At 34.7% G+C, this 20,364-nt stretch overlaps 1 protein-coding gene and 1 pseudogene across 1 annotated transcript; one reads left to right on the top strand and one right to left on the bottom strand.

The window, feature by feature from the left end:
* LOC130746420 (uncharacterized) overlaps window positions 1–14,085 on the bottom strand; it is a 31,548-nt pseudogene extending 17,463 nt beyond the window's left edge.
* Window positions 14,086–17,419: 3,334 nt separating this feature from the next.
* LOC130746341 (putative F-box protein At3g29830) lies at window positions 17,420–18,552 on the top strand. The gene is made up of 3 exons (XM_057598967.1): window positions 17,420–17,797; window positions 17,923–18,096; window positions 18,385–18,552. The coding sequence occupies exons 1-3, from the start codon at window positions 17,420–17,422 to the stop codon at window positions 18,550–18,552; spliced, it is 720 nt and encodes a 239-aa protein (XP_057454950.1).
* The last annotated feature ends 1,812 nt before the right edge of the window (window positions 18,553–20,364 follow it).

The following is a 20,364-nucleotide window of genomic DNA, read 5'->3' as shown; positions in this document are numbered from 1 at the left end:
CAGCCCAAGGAACCCAATGTGCCCAAGATTTTGGCTGATCAGCAATGAAGCACCTCAAATAGGTTTCAAGACACCTATTTACTACCTCAGTTTGTCCATCAGACTCTGGATGGTAGGCAGTGCTCATCTTCAACTTGGTTCCTTGCATTTTAAAGAGCTCCTTCCAAAAGTTACTCATGAACAAAGGATCCCTGTCACTCACAATGGATAAGGGCACACCATGAAGCCTCACCACCTCTCTCACAAATATGTCAGCTATCACCTTTGCTGTATAGGGGTGCTTGAGAGGTACAAAATGAGAGAACTTGGACAACCTGTCGACTACCACCAACACAGCTTCATAACCTTTGGATTTGGGTAATCCTGTTATGAAATCCATGGAAATATCTTCCCAAATTTGATTAGGAATTGGCAAGGGTTGCAAAAGTCCAGCTGGGGAGCTAGCCATGTATTTTTGCCTTTGGCAAATATCACATTTCTTGACAAAGTCCTGAACTGAACCCTTCATGCCTACCCAATACACATTGGCTGCAATTCTTCTGTAAGTTCTATAAAATCCTGAATGGCCTCCTTGGGGTGTTTCATGGAATTCAGCCAATAACTCAGGGATCAAAGAAGACCCTCGAGGAATGACCAATCTCCCACCATACAATAAAATTCCTTGCTCCAAGGTGTACCCTGACTTCACTTCTTTTCCCTCCTGAATATCCTTGATAATTTGCTGTATCTCAGGATCTTGTGCAATTTCTGATAACAAATCTTGTTTACTGTCCCATCTCACACTGGTGACAATTTGTTTGAATTCCCCTGACTCATTGATTCGAGAAAGGGCATCAGCTCCCCTATTCAACTTCCCAGGCTTATAACAAATGTCAAAATCAAATCCCAAAAGCTTTGCTGCCCAGTTTTGTTGTTCTACTGTAATTATTTTTTGTTGCAACAAATCTTTGAGACTTTTCTGATCAGTGGTTACCTTGAATCTCCTTCCCAACAAATAAGGTCTCCAGTGTTGTATTGCTAGAACCACTGCCATCAATTCTTTTTCATAAGCTGACTTTGTGAGATTCCTAACTCCCAGTGCCTTGCTGAAGTAAGCTATAGGCCTTTTATCTTGCATCAAAATTGCTCCCAACCCTCCTCCAGATGCATCACATTCAATTACAAATTCTTTAGCAAAATTTGGTAAAGCCAAGACTGGTGAAGTAGTCAATTTCTCCTTAAGAGCATCAAAGGCAACTTGAGCTTGTTCATTCCACTTGAAAGCTTCTTTTTTTGTGAGGTCAGTGAGAGGTCTGGCTATCTTGCCATAATCTCTAATAAATTTTCTGTAATACCCGGTGAGGCCCAAAAACCCCCTAACCCCTTTTACATTCTTTGGGACAGGCCAAGCCATAACACTGCTTACCTTGTTGGGATCTACTGCTACTCCATCTCCAGAAATCAAGTGTCCCAAGTATTCTACAGATTGCTTCCCAAACAGACATTTCTTCTTATTAGCCACCAAACCTTGAGTTCTCAAAGTGGAAAGGACAGTTCTGAGATGCTCTTGATGGGTTTGCCAATCCCTACTATATACCAAGATGTCATCAAAAAACACTAGAACAAATTTTCGCATAAATGGACGAAATACCTCATTCATTAAACTTTGGAATGTTGATGGTGCATTCATGAGTCCAAAAGGCATCACTAAAAATTCATAGTGACCCTCATGAGTCCTGAAGGCTGTTTTATGGATATCTTCCTCTCTCACCCTTACTTGGTGGTAGCCTGACTTCAAGTCCAGCTTTGAGAAATATTTTCCTCCATGCAACTCATCCAACAATTCCTCTATCACTGGAATTGGGAATTTGTCTGGGACAGTAGCCTTGTTGAGGGCTCTATAATCAACACACATCCTCCAAGAATCATCCTTCTTCTTTACCAAGATCACAGGACTTGAAAATGAACTCGTACTGTGTCTAATTATCCCTGTTTCCAGCATCTCTTGGACTTGCTTTTCTATTTCATTCTTGTGATGGTGGGGATACCTATAGGGTCTGACATTAACTGCTCCTTCTCCTTCCCTCAGAGTAATTACATGCTCCTTGTCTCTCCTTGGCGGAAGTCCCATTGGTTTCTGGAAAATGTCTCCATATTCTTCCAGCAACCCTTCAAGTTCCTGCAGCTTCTCAGCCTCAAGTGCAGAATACATTCCTTGGTTCTGACTTTCCTTCCCCCACTTCCTCAAATGAGGGTGGGATTTGCCAATGACACTTTGTAGAGTTTCCATGGACTCTAACCCCTCATCCAAACCCCTTAAAGTGACCCACTCATGGTTATGCCAGAAACTCATCGTTTTCCTTGCCCAGTTCACAATCATGTCTCCCAGAGTTCTCAACCATTCAATTCCTAATACAAGATCCACAACTCCCATCTCAAACAATTGTGCATCAGTCACAAAGGGAATGTCCTCTACTTTTACCTGCAGCTTGGTGCATTTACCACGGGTTCTTGAGCAAAAACCATCCCCCAATGTAATGCGCATGGGAGGTGTGTCCACCACTTGCCAACTTAGCTTGTGCACCAGCGTCCGGGAAATGAAATTATGAGTCGCTCCACTATCCACCAAGATCAAAATGGGAACCCCTTGAATTGTTCCTCGCAATTTGATGGTTTGCAGTTTGTGTCCTTCTTCCTGGCCCATCTGACACAGACTTATCATGCTCATCTCTCCCTCATTCTCATCCTCTTCATCTCTACCTCAATAGCTATCAATTTTCCCTCAGCATCTTTGTCGTCATCTTCCTCCATCAGCAGAACTCTTAATTGTCTATCAGGGCATTGATGCATTGGGTGGTAGGCCCCTCCACACTTGAAACAAAGCCCCTTTTGCCTCCGATCCATCAGCTCATTGTAGGATAAATGAGTAAAGCCTCTGTCACGTGGATTTCCTCTTTTTCTATCCATCTGGGCCGGTTTATCCACTCTGGGCCCATTATTGGTTCCTTTGTTGTTGTTGCTTGGGCCTGTGGTCCCTTCCTTCCCCTGCTTAACAAAAACCCAGTCGGATCCTTTACTGGACCCCTGATTGTTGGTTCGGGTCGACCCATACCCGGATCTGGGTTGTCGAACATAACCCGATCCAGAATCACCCATCGTCTCCCTCTCCACAGCTCGAGCTATCTGCAGAACCTTCAAGCGATTTGGATCTCCAATCGTTACTAAACTCCTCACTCGTCCTCTGATTTCTCTCTTCAAACCATGTAGAAAGTACCCAAGGAATTGCTTGTCAGGCAATCTGGGTATTTGGGCCGTGAGATACTCGAAAGAGGATATGTATTCCTCCACCGATCCTCGCTGCCGGAGCTCCGTGAGCTGTTCGTAAATGTCGCCGTCGCCATATTCGCCGTAGCGTTCAAGGAGTGCCTCCTTCAACCGATCCCAGGTGAGGCCTTCTTCTTCGTTGCTCAGTGAGTTGAAGAAATGGATGGTGGGACCATCCATACTAAGCTGTGCAAGACTGGTCTTCACTTCCGGGGCGGTGTTTTGTACCCGGAAATAGACCTCTGCACGCGAGATCCATCCCCGCCGGATCGTCGCCGTCGAACATCGGAAGTTCCACCTTTTTCATCGAGTGCCGGAACTCCGCCAGAGCATCTCCCTGCAAACGCGATGATCCATCCTTTGGTATCTCCTTCTCCGATCCGTCGCCAGCTCTTGCTCCTGAACTGCTTCCATCGCCGGTGTTCCCATCGTCGGCGATGGTTGTTTTCCCCAGGTTGCGTTCCAACAACGCAAGGAGCGCCGCTTGTCCTTGCTCCATGGCCATCAGAGTCGATTTCATCCCGGTAAGTTCTTCCTCCAAGGTTGCGATCTTTGCTTCCATGACCTTGACTGTTCCTGGCTGATTCTTTTTCGGTGGCATCCACTGGTTCTCTCTCGATTTGGTATCCGGCAGGTCGGACCAAATTGTTAGATACCAGAAAATGAAGTAACAGTATATAGGAATTTAGAACAAATAGAGCTTTATATTATCAATGGAAATGGAGAATGATTTACAGAAAAAGAGAATGGAATCCTCTTCAACTGCCCAGAGCTAGGCTCCTTAACAGAAATGCACAATGCAATCTGCTCCTCTCACTAACTTGATTCTAACAGAATGATTCCTCTCAATCCTTTCCTCACTCCTTATAGCTAACCTGATGTCAATAGCTCTCTCTCTCTCATGACACGTCACCTTCTCCCTAACTAACTATTAGTCACCATTCTCTTCCCCCTTCTAGAATACACCTGCCATATCTTGGGACCCTTTGGGTTCTGATGGGCTAAAGGTTCAATATGGCTTTCTTGCATACCATTGGGCCTAACAACCTACAGCAGAGGGTGCAATTTCTAATGGGGTTTCTGCTCATGGATTTTCCTGTGGACAGAGAGAAAGGACTTGAATGTAACCTACAATCTTATCTATTTCTTTCTTTTGTTTTGATTGATAATATACCTTTTAAAGCTGAATGATGAAAGTAAGATAGATCAACTGATAGTATACCTTTCTGCTTCATTGTATTCTGATTTGTAGAATTGCTTATGGTTTCACGATTTGGTCAACTGATGTGTGTTTAGGCAGTGCATGATGTAAACTGGACCATTTTCCTTTTGTAAACACGATGTTGATTGTTTTTGTGGACTATTGGATTGGTATGGCTCAAGGAATTGTTCAAAAATGTGGAAGTTCTAAACATAAGGAACCCATTTCCCACCAAGAAAGTCCTATGTAGAACTGAGGTTGGTGTCAAAATCCCTACCCTGCGTCCTCCTCTTTTGAGTCCAATACATGTGCTGCTGATTTTGGTGCCAAAACCAAGGATTCATAGAACTCAGAAACTTAAAGAATAAAATTTAAAATGAGTTATGGAATTTTTTCTACCATATCAAGTACACTTATGTCCTGATATAACACTTTCAATCATCAGATAAAAAGATCTCATTCATACACTACAAGTTTTGATGTCTGATCCTTCTTTGTGTGTTTTCTAGGGATTGTGTACTTTCTTCTTACTAGGTGTACTTTATCAATAGAAAAAAATTCGACTTTTTCGTTTCTTTTCATGAGTTTTTCTCTTGCAGTGATTGATAACCAATGATTTTCATTTTGTAATTAATTAATTTTCATGCATGTTGCAGATACCTTAAGATGTAGAAAACCAATGCTTTCAAGAGTGCACCTTTTTTCTTGGTGAGTTTGTTGCTCAGTCCCTCGCATGTTGTGGCTGCTTTGAGCTGTGAAGATTGCATATTAGAAAGAGTGTGGCTTCTCAGCATGCTCATCAAAAAGTGGTTGTGGTTGGGTAGCTTTACTTCTCGAGCTTAAAGTGGACTTCCTTTCCCTTTTGTCTTTGATGTAGAACCACTTAGAATTAGAACTTGATGTAGAACCACTTTGACAAGTATTTGAATGGTTTGAGATATGTTTTTCTTCTTTACAATGATGGCACTCATGAATGATGGATGTTTATTTTTATGCATTGGCTGCAGTAGCTAAGGTAAAGATGTAACAATTAAATCTGTGTTGAAGTGTCTTTCAGGGTCAGTTAAAAAGTAAACTATCTTTAAGATTCAATTACAAGATTTAATGTTATTAGACTTACAAAAAAAAAATACAAGGTTTACTGTTATTATTCTTTATTAGGAATCATTCAGCAAAAACTTCCATTCCATGAGTTACATTTTAGCCCATACTAAAAGCCAAAATGTCACACTCATTCATGATAATAAAAGTCATGGTGAATTCTCTTCCTTAATAAGACACCAATCAACTTAATGGAATTAAATTAAATTAAGTTACATACTATGAATTCATATCATTTAGGATATATAGCAGTTATCAGATTAAGATCATTTATGATGGAATACCTATTCAAGGTGGCTAATAAGGACACAAAATTAATTTAGTGAAAAGGCTCTAGCACTACAACGGTTTAACTTGAATATAAATCTTTAAGACATAAAAGTTTACAGTTTTAAAAAAAATTAAACAAATAATTAATTTATTCATCAAGGAAATAAAATAGGATACATGGGCACACAAAGTCATGGTTATAATAATACTCTTAAACTCTCTTACTTGATAATGAATCACTTAACTTAATGACATAAAACTCATTTAATTTCCACTACATGTCAATCAAGTACATATGTTTAGTATCTAAGTTAGTGGTTACATAATATGAATTAAGATCATTTAAAAAATCTATGTAAGTTATAAAATAAAAAATCAAACTCAACAGACATCGGTTCCATGGTAAAAAATAGTTGTTTGAACCCCTTAATCGAAAGTTCAATTCTTAAGAGGCGCACTCCTGAAGAGATCTTCGGCCTTCATAACACCTAAGTCGAGGTTACATGAGCATTTTTTTAAAAAAACAGAAATCAATACATATGAATAATGAAAGCTTGGGAACACACTCTCTCAAGTGAGATCATAGTCTGAACCAACAAGAAAGAAAACAGACATGGAGATTGTCATTATACACATAACGGTTTAAAATTCAATTCAATTAAAACTGGGAGAAATGATAAATACCTTAATATATATATATATATATATATATATAAAGGTATTTATCATTTCTTCTAGTTTTAATGACATTAAACATTAGTTATATATATATATATATATATTTTGAGTAACTGAATAAATAATTAAAGTTAATACTTAAGTGTCATCAATCATTCAATCTCCCACTAATAATAAAACAACACTCGAAGATACATGATACAATTAAAAATCCGAAGAGTCACGTATCCTAAAGGATTAAAAATTCTCATTTGTGATAGTTATGACAACAATTTCCATAGTACTTCAAATGTAGTTTATAAAAAAGTTTTTCGCAATGTCATATGATGAAGATCTTTTTATAGGAAATGTGGAACAATATGTTCTCAGTTTTATTCTCAATGTAATTATTTCAATTGTAAAAAAATAAAAAATAATAATTAAGTGTCTATTTCAGCACATACATGTTATTTCAACTCTCTATAATAAACTATTCAATAGATATAAAAAACCATCAATCGAGCCTTTAGGAAAACAACAACAAAAGATAAAAAAAAATGGCAACTAAAAAATAAAAATAAAAACCTTCAATACAAAAATAAACTTACGAACTCATGATTTCTTATATATCAAATAAATATTGTTCTTTTAATCCATAAAATATCTTTAGAAAATAACACAAATTTCAAAAAATCACATAAAAAGAACAAAAGTAAATATCCTCGTGCATCGCACGGGTAAAAATGATAACGGTATCAATTAAATTAAAACTGGAAGAAATGATAAATACCTTAATATATATATATATATATATATATATATATATATATATATATATATAAGTAATGTTTAATGTCATTAATAACATAACAGTTAAAAATTCAATTTCATTAATACTCGAAGAAATGATAAATACCTTAATATATATATATATATATAAATATATATTTTTTGAGTAACTGAATAAATAATTAAAGTTAATACTTAAGTGTCATAAATCATTCAATCTCCCACTAATAATAAAACAACAATAGAAGATACATGGTACAATTAAAAATCCGAAGAGTCACGTATCCTAAAGGATTAAAAATTCTCATTTGTGATAGTTATGACAACAATTTCCATAGTACTTCAAATGTAGTTTATAAAAAAGTTTTTCGCAATGTCATATGATGAAGATCTTTTTACAGGAAATGTGGAACAATATGTTCTCAGTTTTATTCTCAATGTAATTATTTCAATTGTAAAAAAATAAAAAATAATAATTAAGTGTCTATTTCAGCACATACATGTTATTTCAACTCTCTATAATAAACTATTCAATAGATATAAAAAACCATCAATCGAGCCTTTAGGAAAACAACAACAAAAGATAAAAAAAAATGGCAACTAAAAAATAAAAATAAAAACCTTCAATACAAAAATAAACTTACGAACTCATGATTTCTTATATATCAAATAAATATTGTTCTTTTAATCCATAAAATATCTTTAAAAAATAACACAAATTTCAAAAAATCACATAAAAAGAACAAAAGTAAATATCCTCGTGCGATGCACGGGTAAAAATGATAACAGTATCAATTAAATTAAAACTGGAAGAAATGATAAATACCTTAATATATATATATATATATATAACTAATGTTTAATGTCATTAATAACATAACAGTTAAAAATTCAATTTCATTAAAACTCGAAGAAATGATAAATACCTTAATATATATATATATAAATATATATTTTTTGAGTAACTGAATAAATAATTAAAGTTAATACTTAAGTGTCATAAATCATTCAATCTCCCACTAATAATAAAACAACAATCGAAGATACATGGTACAATTAAAAATCCGAAGAGTCACGTATCCTAAAGGATTAAAAATTCTCATTTGTGATAGTTATGACAACAATTTCCATAGTACTTCAAATGTAGTTTATAAAAAAGTTTTTCGCAATGTCATATGATGAAGATCTTTTTACAGGAAATGTGGAACAATATTCTTAGTTTTATTCTCAATGTAATTATTTCAATTGTAAAAAAATAAAAAATAAAAATTAAGTGTCTATTTCAGCACATACATGTTATTTCAACTCTCTATAATAAACTATTCAATAGATATAAAAAACCATCAATCGAGCCTTTAGGAAAACAACAACAAAAGATAAAAAAAAATGGCAACTAAAAAATTAAAATAAAAACCTTCATTACAAAAATAAACTTACGAACTCATGATTTCTTATATATCATATAAATATTGTTCTTTTAATCCATAAAATATCTTTAAAAAATATCACAAATTTCAAAAAATCACATAAAAAGAACAAAAGTAAATATCCCCGTGCATCGCACGGGTAAAAAGTACTAGTCAGCTTATAAATAATCAGCTCATATCATGTTAGTCCACGTAGGATAACTCAATTAGTAGGAACTATGATCGATTCCGGGTAGGTGCATTTTATCTTTTCAATATACAAAATAAAACTCATATCATGTTAATGAAAGTTAATGTCACTTACTGCTGTTCATAATGGTTTACTAAAGCCTCATCAATAAAATATTAATGTAGTTTACTTTGTCCAATATTTGTACTACTTCAAAGCTTTTCTCTTAATTACTTTAATCAGTGGCATTTACTTTATCAAAGAAACTAATTCTAATAATAAGAGAAGTATCAACCAGATAAATCTCTAATTCAAGGTACCAGATTCCACCTTCTTGCTTCACTATACCATCTAACAACACTGCACAAACAAAGCAAAGTACAAAACACAAACAACTATTATTAGTTTTCTACCATTATGTTGCTGAAAAATGTTTAATTTCCAACAGAACTTAGCATAGATGTGAATTTTCTCAGCCTACCTGTGAAGTGTGCAACGACTAGTGAGATCAAACATGATCAAAATGGCAACTGAATCTTTACAAGCCATAGGAATTTGATCCAGAGAACTTTTATCACCTACATATAATAATTTGAACTGATTCAAATAGGAAAATGTAACTTACACACCTCAAAAAGAGGTGAAAGATGTGAAATGAGAAGAGAGATAAGAAGAAAAGAAAAAGTAAGAGAGAGAAAGTATGAGATGTGATAGATAATAAGAGAAGAGAGATAAAAATAAAAATAGTTGGAAATAAAATGTTTAAAAAATGAGACGTATATATATCATTGTTGATTCAAATAACAACCCAATAAAAGAAAAGAGAAAAAATACAGAAAAATATAAAGAAGAAGAAAATGAAGAGCATAGTGACATAGAGAAAGAAAGTTTAACCTAAAAAGCACCTGCAACATCCCATATAGAAAATGAAATACGAGCTCCTTCAACAGACAACGTTTTGTCCATTAGATTCAGTCCTTTCATATGCAAGCTCCTCTTTTCCTGTTCATTCCCTACATACTTGATCTGACAAAATTGGAGTTAACTCAAACACGGCTAAATAATGAAAACAGAGGATTTTGCTGTATATATGTTTAATGTAGAATCAGTTATTCTGTTTAAAAGCTACAAATTTTAGCTTGTGGGTAAATTTAACTTAGATTATGTATAAATCGCGAAACCAAACACCAAGTAATAACATGTTTGGATCAGCTTTTAGAAACCCAAAATCAATTCTCTCCATCTAGGAAGCTAAACTCAAAGCTACACTCGTGCATGTTTGAATACACAAAGGAAAACCACACTGAGCTAGCTTTGGCTCATGAATAACAAAAACAACCTCTTTTAACTTTTGTGACCGTCCACAATAATTTTGATTTCACGGTCATTTTTCATTGTATATCTAACCATGCAATTAATTATGTGGAAAAACTTAATTTGAGCAGCAACAACTTCTCAGTGTCAAAATTGATTATAGAGAAAAAAAGCCTGATCCAAACATGTTTAACTTATGCTCAAACATGATTTTAAGGTTTCATCATGCAAACGCAACCACAATCCAAACACCCACTTAGTAAAGTTGAGAATTTTGCTCACCAAAAAAGTGGTTTTTCCAATATGGCAATCACCCAACAAATTGATCTTCAGGTTCACCAAATCTGAATCGGTTTCATACCCGCCGCTATCAGCAAGTGTGAGAAATTTCAAGTTTCTCAACCTTAGGTTCTCCTCTGGTAAATCAAAGACATCTGAATTCCAACACCTCTTGAGACTTAAAATTTCAAGCGCCTCACAATTAGACAATAATGTCTTAATAGTAATGAGTTTTATTTCCATCCAATCGAAATAAATTTTCTTGAGTGTATGTAAGTTAAGTAACTCAGCCTCAACAAATCTGCATGAAAACAACTTCAAAGATTCAAGGCTAGTGTGATCGTAAACATGTGGTAACAATTCAAACAAGGCTTCATGCTTAATATAATTAGTGGTTAATTAACAATCCAATGTTGGATCAGAAAAGTCCAACGCCAACTCCTTCACCCCTTGTTTTGTGGCAAAGGTAATGCACTCTCTCACAACTCTCTTAGCTTTCTCGGGCAATGATAATCTCAAAGAGAACTTATCCACATCAGTTTTTGTGTGATTAGCAATCCAAAACAACACAAACTCCAGAAAAGCCTTTCTTTGGTCTTGTCTAATTCGATAAGTTTGACAATCTTTCACAAAAGACATTTAATCAAATTCTATGTTGGTTTATACTTGAAAATATCTATCCAACTTTTAAAGAGGATTGAGGTTCTTACCGCTTTCTTGAATGGTATCAAGGAAACAATGGTGGAGAGCAAATATGAGGTAATGAGCTAAACTTGCCTGTGCTAGGTGACATGGCTATGGTATTGGAAGTGCAATAGAATGAAGACCAAGAAAATATATATTATCTCTTATATAATAGTAGAATTGACTTGAATGTATTAAATGACATATAAAGAAAGAGAATAAACACATAAAATAAATGCTTAAATATGTAGGAGGTCCCTTTAAAATAGGGGTGCTTTGGTTAAGACCCTTACAAAAAAAATCTTCGGAATACACCCATAAATGCAAAATAATAGGTGGTTTAGGTCCCTGCCGTTAATGATCCGTTAGAACATGGGGGATCTAGGGATTTTGAGCAAGAGACTTAGGGATTTCGAGGATGGACGTCGTGGAGGGGGCGACGGAGGAAGAGTAGAGTAGGGAGGTACTGGTGGTTTCTGTGGTGGCCTTCAAATCAGCCACCGTTGAGAAGGGAGTTGATGGAGGTTTCTTGGGAGTGGGAAAAGGAAGTTGGGCTAGGGTTTCGGATCTGGAAGAAGATTGTTTTTTTTTTTCAAATAAATTTTTTTATTTTTCAGATGTGGAAATTAAATTTACTAAAAAAGTATATTAAAAATGCCACATAAGCTTTTCTAAGTGACTTAACGTTTTTCTAACCGATCATTAACGACAGGGACTTAAACCATACTATTATTTTGCATTTAAGGATGTATTCTGAAGAAATTTTTTGCAGGGGCTTAAACCAAAGGACGCCTATTTTGTAGGGGCCCCAACATATTTAAGCCTAAAATAAACACATAAAGTTAGAAATATTATAAAAAATTAAATATAAATTCTAAAAAGTTAAACATTTGAAATATTGTACGGCAAATAATTTCATGAATTTTAATATTTTAACTTTACTGATTATAATAAAATTAAAAAATTTAGTTTTAAATGTATTAAATATTATAATTAGGCCAAAATTAGTTATTGATAATTGCACCAATAAAACCTTATTTATTAACAATGATTTAAATAAAGATATAGAAAAAATTTAATATCAATACTAAAAAATTAAATATTTGAAATATTCTATTGATAATTATTTCTTGAATTTTAATAATTTAAATATAATTTTTAATAATAAATTTTAATAATTTAGTTATTAAATTAGAAAATATAGATATGGATCCAAAATTAGATAATGATAATTGCACCAATTAAACCTTAGTTTTTAGAAATAATTTAAATAACAATACTAGAAAAAATTAAATATTTCAAATATTTTATTTTAATGGTTTCCTAAATTTAAATATTTTAACTATGCTGATTAACAATAATATGAAATAATTTAGTTATACATTTATTAGATATTAAAATTAGTCCAAAACTAGTTATTAATAAATACACATTATTAACATAGATTTAAATAAAAATATTAGAGCAAATTAAATATCAATTCTACAAATACTTGAAATATTTTAAGGTAAATAATTTTTTAATTTTAAGATTTAAACTATATTAATGTATAATAATAATATTAAATAATTTATTTATCAATGTATTAAATTTTTTTTTAAAAAAGAAATGAATATTATTAATATAAAAAGTCTGAATTAGAAGCAACTTCAGATAAGAACAAAGTACAATAAAATCGTAACCACTGAGAACAACCAACCCTTGCCCTGAATAAACCCACCACCAACCCACAGAATGACAAAAGATGGTCTCATGAAAGAGCCTCATTAAAACATTACTGGGCAAAACCTAGTGGAAAAAAGCCTAGCAAAGAAAAAGAGTACTCAATCATGGGAAGTCAATCTGCAACTGAGAAACAAAATCCACTGTAACCAGCAGCTAACTGAATACCAAAAATACAAACAAAGGACCAGCAACAAGGCACCTCTCCAAATACCCTTCGTGAAATCAACTTCAAGCATGCGTAGGCCCTCTCATTGTCACACTAACATCAAGCACTTGAATAACTTTGTATGAAACAAGCAGCACCATGAGGGACAACAAAATCAGAAGTAAACCTCATAAGTGCACACGGGCAATCTGATTTAGCCCAAAAGCAACTGGAATAATCTCCCAATAACTATGGTCTATAGACAAACACACCACCTCCACCTAAAACAAAATCCCCAAAAGCCTCAAATATCTCTCCAACTAAACTGCAAAATCCAAGCTTCCATAGCCACCCACATGATAAAACTAAATCGAAACCTTCCTGGCAGCAGCATTGCTGAACGATACCAGACATGCTCCATGACACAGGGATAGGCACATCAGCATTCAAGGTAAATTCAACAGCCACAAAATCATCACACAATCAGAAAATTAAACAACCCAATGGAGCTATAGTATCCCTGTAACACCTCAACATTGGACACCTCATGCAAACGCGCCATCGCGCACCGCCTCACCCACCGTTGATCCGGCTCCATGTCCACTACTATCCTCGTCGACTCTGCCACCTCTTCTTTAACCTCCGTTTTCCCTTGCACCTCATCCACCTGCGTCCCACCATGATCTTCCTTTTTTCGCCACACCCTTCCCTGCAAGGAATATTTTGGGTACGATCCAGACTTGAGGGGTTGCGAAACTGGCCGTTGGAACCATGCGCGTTTCACCTGAAGAAATCGGCCTTCCAAACGTAGCCCATTGAACTGCCTAATTGCTGCCCAAGCCTCCTCATCTGACGAAAAGTGAACAAAGCCCACTCTATAGCGGCAGTGCCCTCTCCGGGGTTCCTGGATTTCCACTCCCCGCAAACTCCCAGCACCAGCAAACACAGACGGTAAATGATACTTGTGAATGACTGCGATTCCCTGCCTGACGATAGGCAAATCGATGTTGCAGGCCGCCATTGCCGATTCTCCAAACTGGCTCTCGATACTGTCGTCTTCCACTCCCTAAACCATCGTAACCCACTCTATTTGACTCATACTTTGCTGGGAAGGGAGAAAATCCCGGTGTGGACCAACGTTGGTTTGTCGCCGGATAGGCCTCTGAAGCTGCCGGCGGCTGTGCCACGCGCCATTTGTGCCTTCCACTATCCTCCCCGGCCAGACCCAACATCCATGAAAACGTGATGGCCTACGCTCTTCTGCCCACGACTGGCCCCTAGTCCAGCTCTACCGTGCTGGCGAAAGCCTGGCAGAGCGTCTCTCTCTAAAACTTCTCGCTCTAAACATTTGGGGGCCAATGTATTGAATATTACAATTAATCCAAAATTATTTTTTGATAATTGCACCAATAAAACCATATTTATTAACATTGATTTAATAATTTTATTAGAAAAACATTAAATATTAATAATAAAAAATTCAATATTTTAAACCTTATTCTTTAACAATAATTTAAATAAAAATATTAAAAAAATGAAAAATAAAAAATATGTTACTGCTAATGATTTCCTAAATTTAAATATTTAACTATTCTGATTTATAATAATATGAAATAATTCAGTTATTAATTTACTAGATATTAAAATTAATCCAAACTTAGTTACGAATAACTGAACCAATAAAACATCATCTATTAAAATTGATTTAAATAACAATATTAGCTCAAATTAAATATCAATTCTATAAATTAAATTACTTGAAATATTTTACAGTAAATAAATTTTTGAATTTTATAATTTAAACTATATTAATTAATAATAATATTAGATCATTTATTCATAATTTACTAAATATTATAATAATCTAATTATTTCTATAACTTCACCAATTAAACCTTATTTATTAACAGCGATTTGATAAAAATATTAGAAAAAAATATATATTAGTAGTAAAAAATTCAATATTTTAAATATTTTATTCCTAATCATTACTTAAATTTTAATAATTTTAATATAATGATTAATAATATTTTTAAATAATTTAGTATTAAATTTAGTTAATAATAATATTAATCCTAAATTATTTATTGATAATTGCTCCTATAAAATCATATTTATTAAAAATAATTAAAATAACAATTTTAGAAAAAATTAAATGTCAATACTAATGATAGCTTAAGTCGTAAGAGCTGGCGAACATATCACTTGGGTTGGGGGAGGTCTAGGGATTGATTCTTTGTGAGTGCAATTTATATTTCGGATGTACACAAAAAACTGTTCGAAATATTTTATTGCAAATAAGATCTTGAATTTTAATATTTAAACTATGATGATTAAACATATTATTAAATAATTTAGATTTTTAGATAATAATTAATTTAAATAATATAGTTATTAATCTATTAAAATTAATCGAAAATTAGGTCTTGAGAATTGCACCAATAAAACCTTATTTATCCACAATGATTTAAATAAAAATATTATGAAAAATTAAGTATCAATACTAAAAAATTAAACATTTGAAATATTTTATTTTTAATAATTTCTTTAATTTTAAGAATTTAAGTATACTGATTAATAATATTTTTGAATAATATAGTTATGAATTTATTAAATATTAATATTAATCCATAATTCTTTATTGATAATTTTACCTTCGAAATTATAAATTAACAATAACTTAAATAAAAATATCAGGAAAAAATTAAATATCAATTATAATGAATTAAATATTTGGAATATTTTACTACCAATAAGTTCTTGAATTTTAATATTTTAAATACACTGATGAATTATAATATTAAATAATTTATTTATACCTTTATTAGATATTAAAATTATTCCAAATTATGTATTAATAATTGCACCAATTAAACCGTATTTATTAGCTTTTAGTTAATTGAAAATATTAGACTAAAATTAAATATCAATAATAAAAAATTAAATACATGTAACATGTCATTGCTAATAATTTCATTAATTTCGCCATAATAACACATTAAGACTAAAACATTTACCTTACATATTATACCATTAAAAATTTCAAATTCAAAATTCATCAATAACATTTTTTTTGAAACATGCATCAATAACATTTCAATGGGGAATTTCCCTTGTCTTGAGAGGATTTTTCTCAATTTTCTTGATCATTTTTTTTTGAAACTAATGTTTTTTTTTTAGAAAGCAAAAGATTTTTCTTTATCATTTTTTTTGATAATTTTTTTTATCATTATTCTGAAACTTCCTTTTGCTTTCAAAAATCATTAATTCAATATAAGAATAAATTTCAATAACATAATTGTTTAAAAATCATTGTCATCTTATTCAAATTTCGCCATAAATACATATTGATACAAAAAAATTACATTAAATAATATAATACTATTTGTTTTTCCGATAGCAAATTTGTACATTAACTTAAATTAATACCTATTCGTTCAAAAAAGTAAATCTATACCTATAATCTCGTATATTTTAAATTAGTATGCAAATTATACATTAGCTGATATTAGTACGCGAATTAACATTACCTAAAAGTAGCTATATAACCAAAAAAAATTGTTATAAAAAAATTAAACATTACCTGAAAAAGTAGCTACATAACAAATTTGTACATTAATGTCTGATTAGCATATTTCAATTGGAGAGAGAAGGGAGCAAGATAAATATTAGTAGTTAGTTATATTCAGAAGCATCACACACACATCGTAGATTGTATAGCCTTCACTTTCTCTTTATCTTCATTTTACTATGAAACATATCTGAGTAATCTCATAGTTTGCTGCAATTACAATACCAAAAGCATGGCACCTAGCGCAGACAGGCTTAGTTCATTGCCTTACTCTTTACTTTCCTACGTTATTTCTTTGATACCGTTCAAGGAAGCGGTAAGAACCTCAATTCTCTCGAAAAGTTGGATAGACATTTTTAAGTCCACATTAAACATTGAATTCGATGAACTATCTTTTGTGAAAGATGGTCAAACTTATCAAATCAGACAAGCACGAAGAAAGACCTTTCTAGAGTTTGTGATGCTTTGGAATGCTAATCAGACGGAAACTTTAGTCGATAAGTTCTCTTTGAGATCATCAAAGCCTGGAAAAGCTAAGAAGATCGTGAGAGAATGCATTGCCTTCGCCACAAAACACAAGTTAAAGAAGTTGGAGCTAAACTTTTGTGATCCAACCCTGGATTGTTATTTCACTACTAATTATATTAATCATGAAGCCTTGTTTGAATTGCCAGCTTATGTTTATGGTCACGCTTGCATCGAATCTTTGAAGTTGTTTTCATGCAATTTTGTTGAGACTAAATTGATTCACTTTCATGCACTCAAAGAAATTTCTTTGGGTTGGATGGAAGTGAAACTCACTACTATTAAGACCTTATTGTCAAATTGCAAGGGTCTTGAAAGTTTAAGTTTCAAGAGGTGTTGGAATTCAGATGAATTTGATTTAGGAGAGGAGAACCCAAGGTTGAGAAAGTTGGTCGTGGACAGATGCATGTTTGGACCTAATAGTCATTATTTTATAGTCAATGCTCCAAACTTACAATATTTCTATTATTCCGGGTTGAATAATAACTTTTTGGTCATAGACGTGCGTTCCCTTGTGATGGAAGAGTCAGTTCTTGATTTCTGTATTGAGTTTGAAGGAAATGCTCTTTTTCTCTACAAACTGATGGAAAATATCTCTGGTGGTAGTACTTTAACTGTGTGTAATTACTTTCTTCAGGTATGTATTTTTTTGTTATATAGCTACTTTTCAATTTTACTTTACTAAAGAGTGTGATTAGGAAATTCTCTCTATATATATATGTATATATATTTTAAACTTTTGTATTAACTTGATATGAAAAGGTTGTTCCCATTGGAGGCTGCCTGCTCCGAATGCCACATAGCTTAAATGTGAGGAGTTTGACAATGAAGACATCATTGGAACAAAATGAGCTTTTAGGAATCACGTTCTTGCTTAATAGATGCCTTGAATTAGATCATCTCACTATCGAGTTAGGTCTCCCGAAAAAATATTTGGTAAGTATTTCATATATAGTCTTTGTTCTCATATATATGTGTATTATTCTAAGAAGGAATCAAGAAAAAAATTGGAAAATGAGTTGATGCGAAAATTTAACTTATTGAGTAGTCAACTATATATTTGGGTAATATGAAATAAAAATTTTGAGGCGGAAAAATATAAAATTTTAAAAAATTTCTTTTTAAAAAAATCTCATAGGGAAATAGTTGTCATATTTTGTATTTACCTAGTTTTGTCGATGTGGGCGCACTTTAGTCGCTTACTTTATGTTGCTCATGTTGTAGGATTATGAGTTACCTGTCAACTTTAAGTCTGAGAGATTTTGGACTGATCATGCAAGGGCTTATGCATGTATGATATATACTCTTAGAGAGGTGGTGATTAAAGGCTTTAAAGATCTAAGAATGAGATTCATATGCTTACCTATTTCATTACCACTGGAAGAGTCTTGAGAAAAATGACTATTAACATTGGACTGGGCGAGCCCCTAGAGGGGCAACGCCCAGCATGTATCTCGCCCTGAGGCAGGGCCCTGGCCTTCAGATAGGCCTTGACCTCGGAGGCCCAATTGACCCAATAGGTAGTACCCAAGCTCTATAAATAGGAGGTAGTTATCAAGTGTAAGGGACTTTTGGGCTCATTTGATGAAATAACACATGAAATTCAGCATTCTCTCTCTTACTCTCTCTCTAGCACAATCTCTCTACCCTTAGGTACTATACCTTTCCTCAATGTTCATTCCCAGAACATTTGGCGCCGTCTGTGGGGACTGTAAACTTTCTACTCCCATTCACGTGGATTGATTGTGCATGAAGTTACCTCTGATTGTGATTAGGCAACTCTCTGGTTTTCCGATTTTGATTCTGTGACTAGTGTTGGTTTTCCGATCGAGTTTGCATCGTTTCTGGTTTGGATGGAGACTCGACGCAGGAGGCAACATCACTCACCAATGCGACAGCGGATTTCGCCGCCTCGGCGGCCTCATCGTGTGGACCTGGATTCTCCGGTGCGAACGGCAGGAGTACAGTCGCCCTCTCCTCCTCCATCACCACCACCTCCTCCATCGCCTTCACAGGTGGGATCTCGGGAGCACTCACCAGGGAATTCACCTGCTCCGGAACAACAACCGGCGGTGTCGCAGGAGCAATGGCGCCATTTGATGCGCAGCATTGGCAACATCCAGCAGCGGAATGAGCATCTACAGGCTCAGTTAGATCTCTACCGTCGCGAGCAGCGAGATGATGGAAGCAGAGAAGCAGATTCCGTGGCTGAGTTCCGTCCATTCTCGGAAGATGTCGAGAGTGTGGCGATTCCGGATAACATGAAAACGTTAGTTCTGGATTCTTACAGCGGAGATTCCGATCCGAAAGATCATCTACTGTATTTTAATACGAAAATGGTGATAATTGCGGCGTCAGATGCGGTGAAGTGCAGGATGTTTCCATCGACGTTCAAATCGACGGCGATGGCGTGGTTCACAACTTTGCCGCGTGGATCGATTTCAAATTTCAGAGACTTCTCATCCAAGTTTCTAGTGCAATTCTCGGCAAATAAGAATCAGCCGGTGACGATCAATGACCTATACAATATTCGCCAGCAGGAAGGGGAGTCACTGAAAGAGTACATGGCAAGGTATAGCGCGGCGTCGGTAAAGGTAGAGGACGAGGAGCCTCGAGCTTGTGCTTTAGCATTTAAAAACGGTTTGCTGCCGGGAGGGTTGAACAGCAAATTGACACGTAAACCGGCGCGCTCGATGGGAGAGATGCGTGCTCGTGCCAGCACTTATATTCTCGACGAGGAGGACGACGCTTTCAAAAGAAAGCGCGCGAAGTTGGAAAAGGGCGACACGTCGCCCAAGCGCGTGAAAAAAGATAGGAGCGACGAAGATAAGGGGGATGGCAAACAGCAGAGGCCAGGTAAGGGGAAGTCGGTATTCAAACCGACCAAGGAACAGTTGTATCCACGGCGCGATGATTATGAACAACGTCGGCCTTGGCAATCTAAGTCTCATCGCCAGCGGGAGGAAACTGATATGGTGATGAACACAGATGTATCAGACATGCTCCGAGGGGCAAGCGACGCAAATCTAGTGGATGAGCCGGAGGCCCCAAAGTATCAGCCACGGGACGCCAATCCCAAGAAGTGGTGCGAGTTCCACCGGTCCGCCGGGCATGATACGGATGACTGTTGGACTTTGCAGCGGGAGATTGATAAGTTGATTCGGGCGGGATATCAAGGAAATCGTCAAGGCCAGTGGCGCAATG

This window comes from Lotus japonicus, chromosome 1 (assembly GCF_012489685.1).
Source record: "Lotus japonicus ecotype B-129 chromosome 1, LjGifu_v1.2".
Taxonomy (NCBI): Eukaryota; Viridiplantae; Streptophyta; class Magnoliopsida; order Fabales; family Fabaceae; genus Lotus; species Lotus japonicus.
The sequence above is the reverse complement of the archived record's forward strand: the minus strand, read 5'-3'. Positions and strand labels throughout refer to the sequence as shown.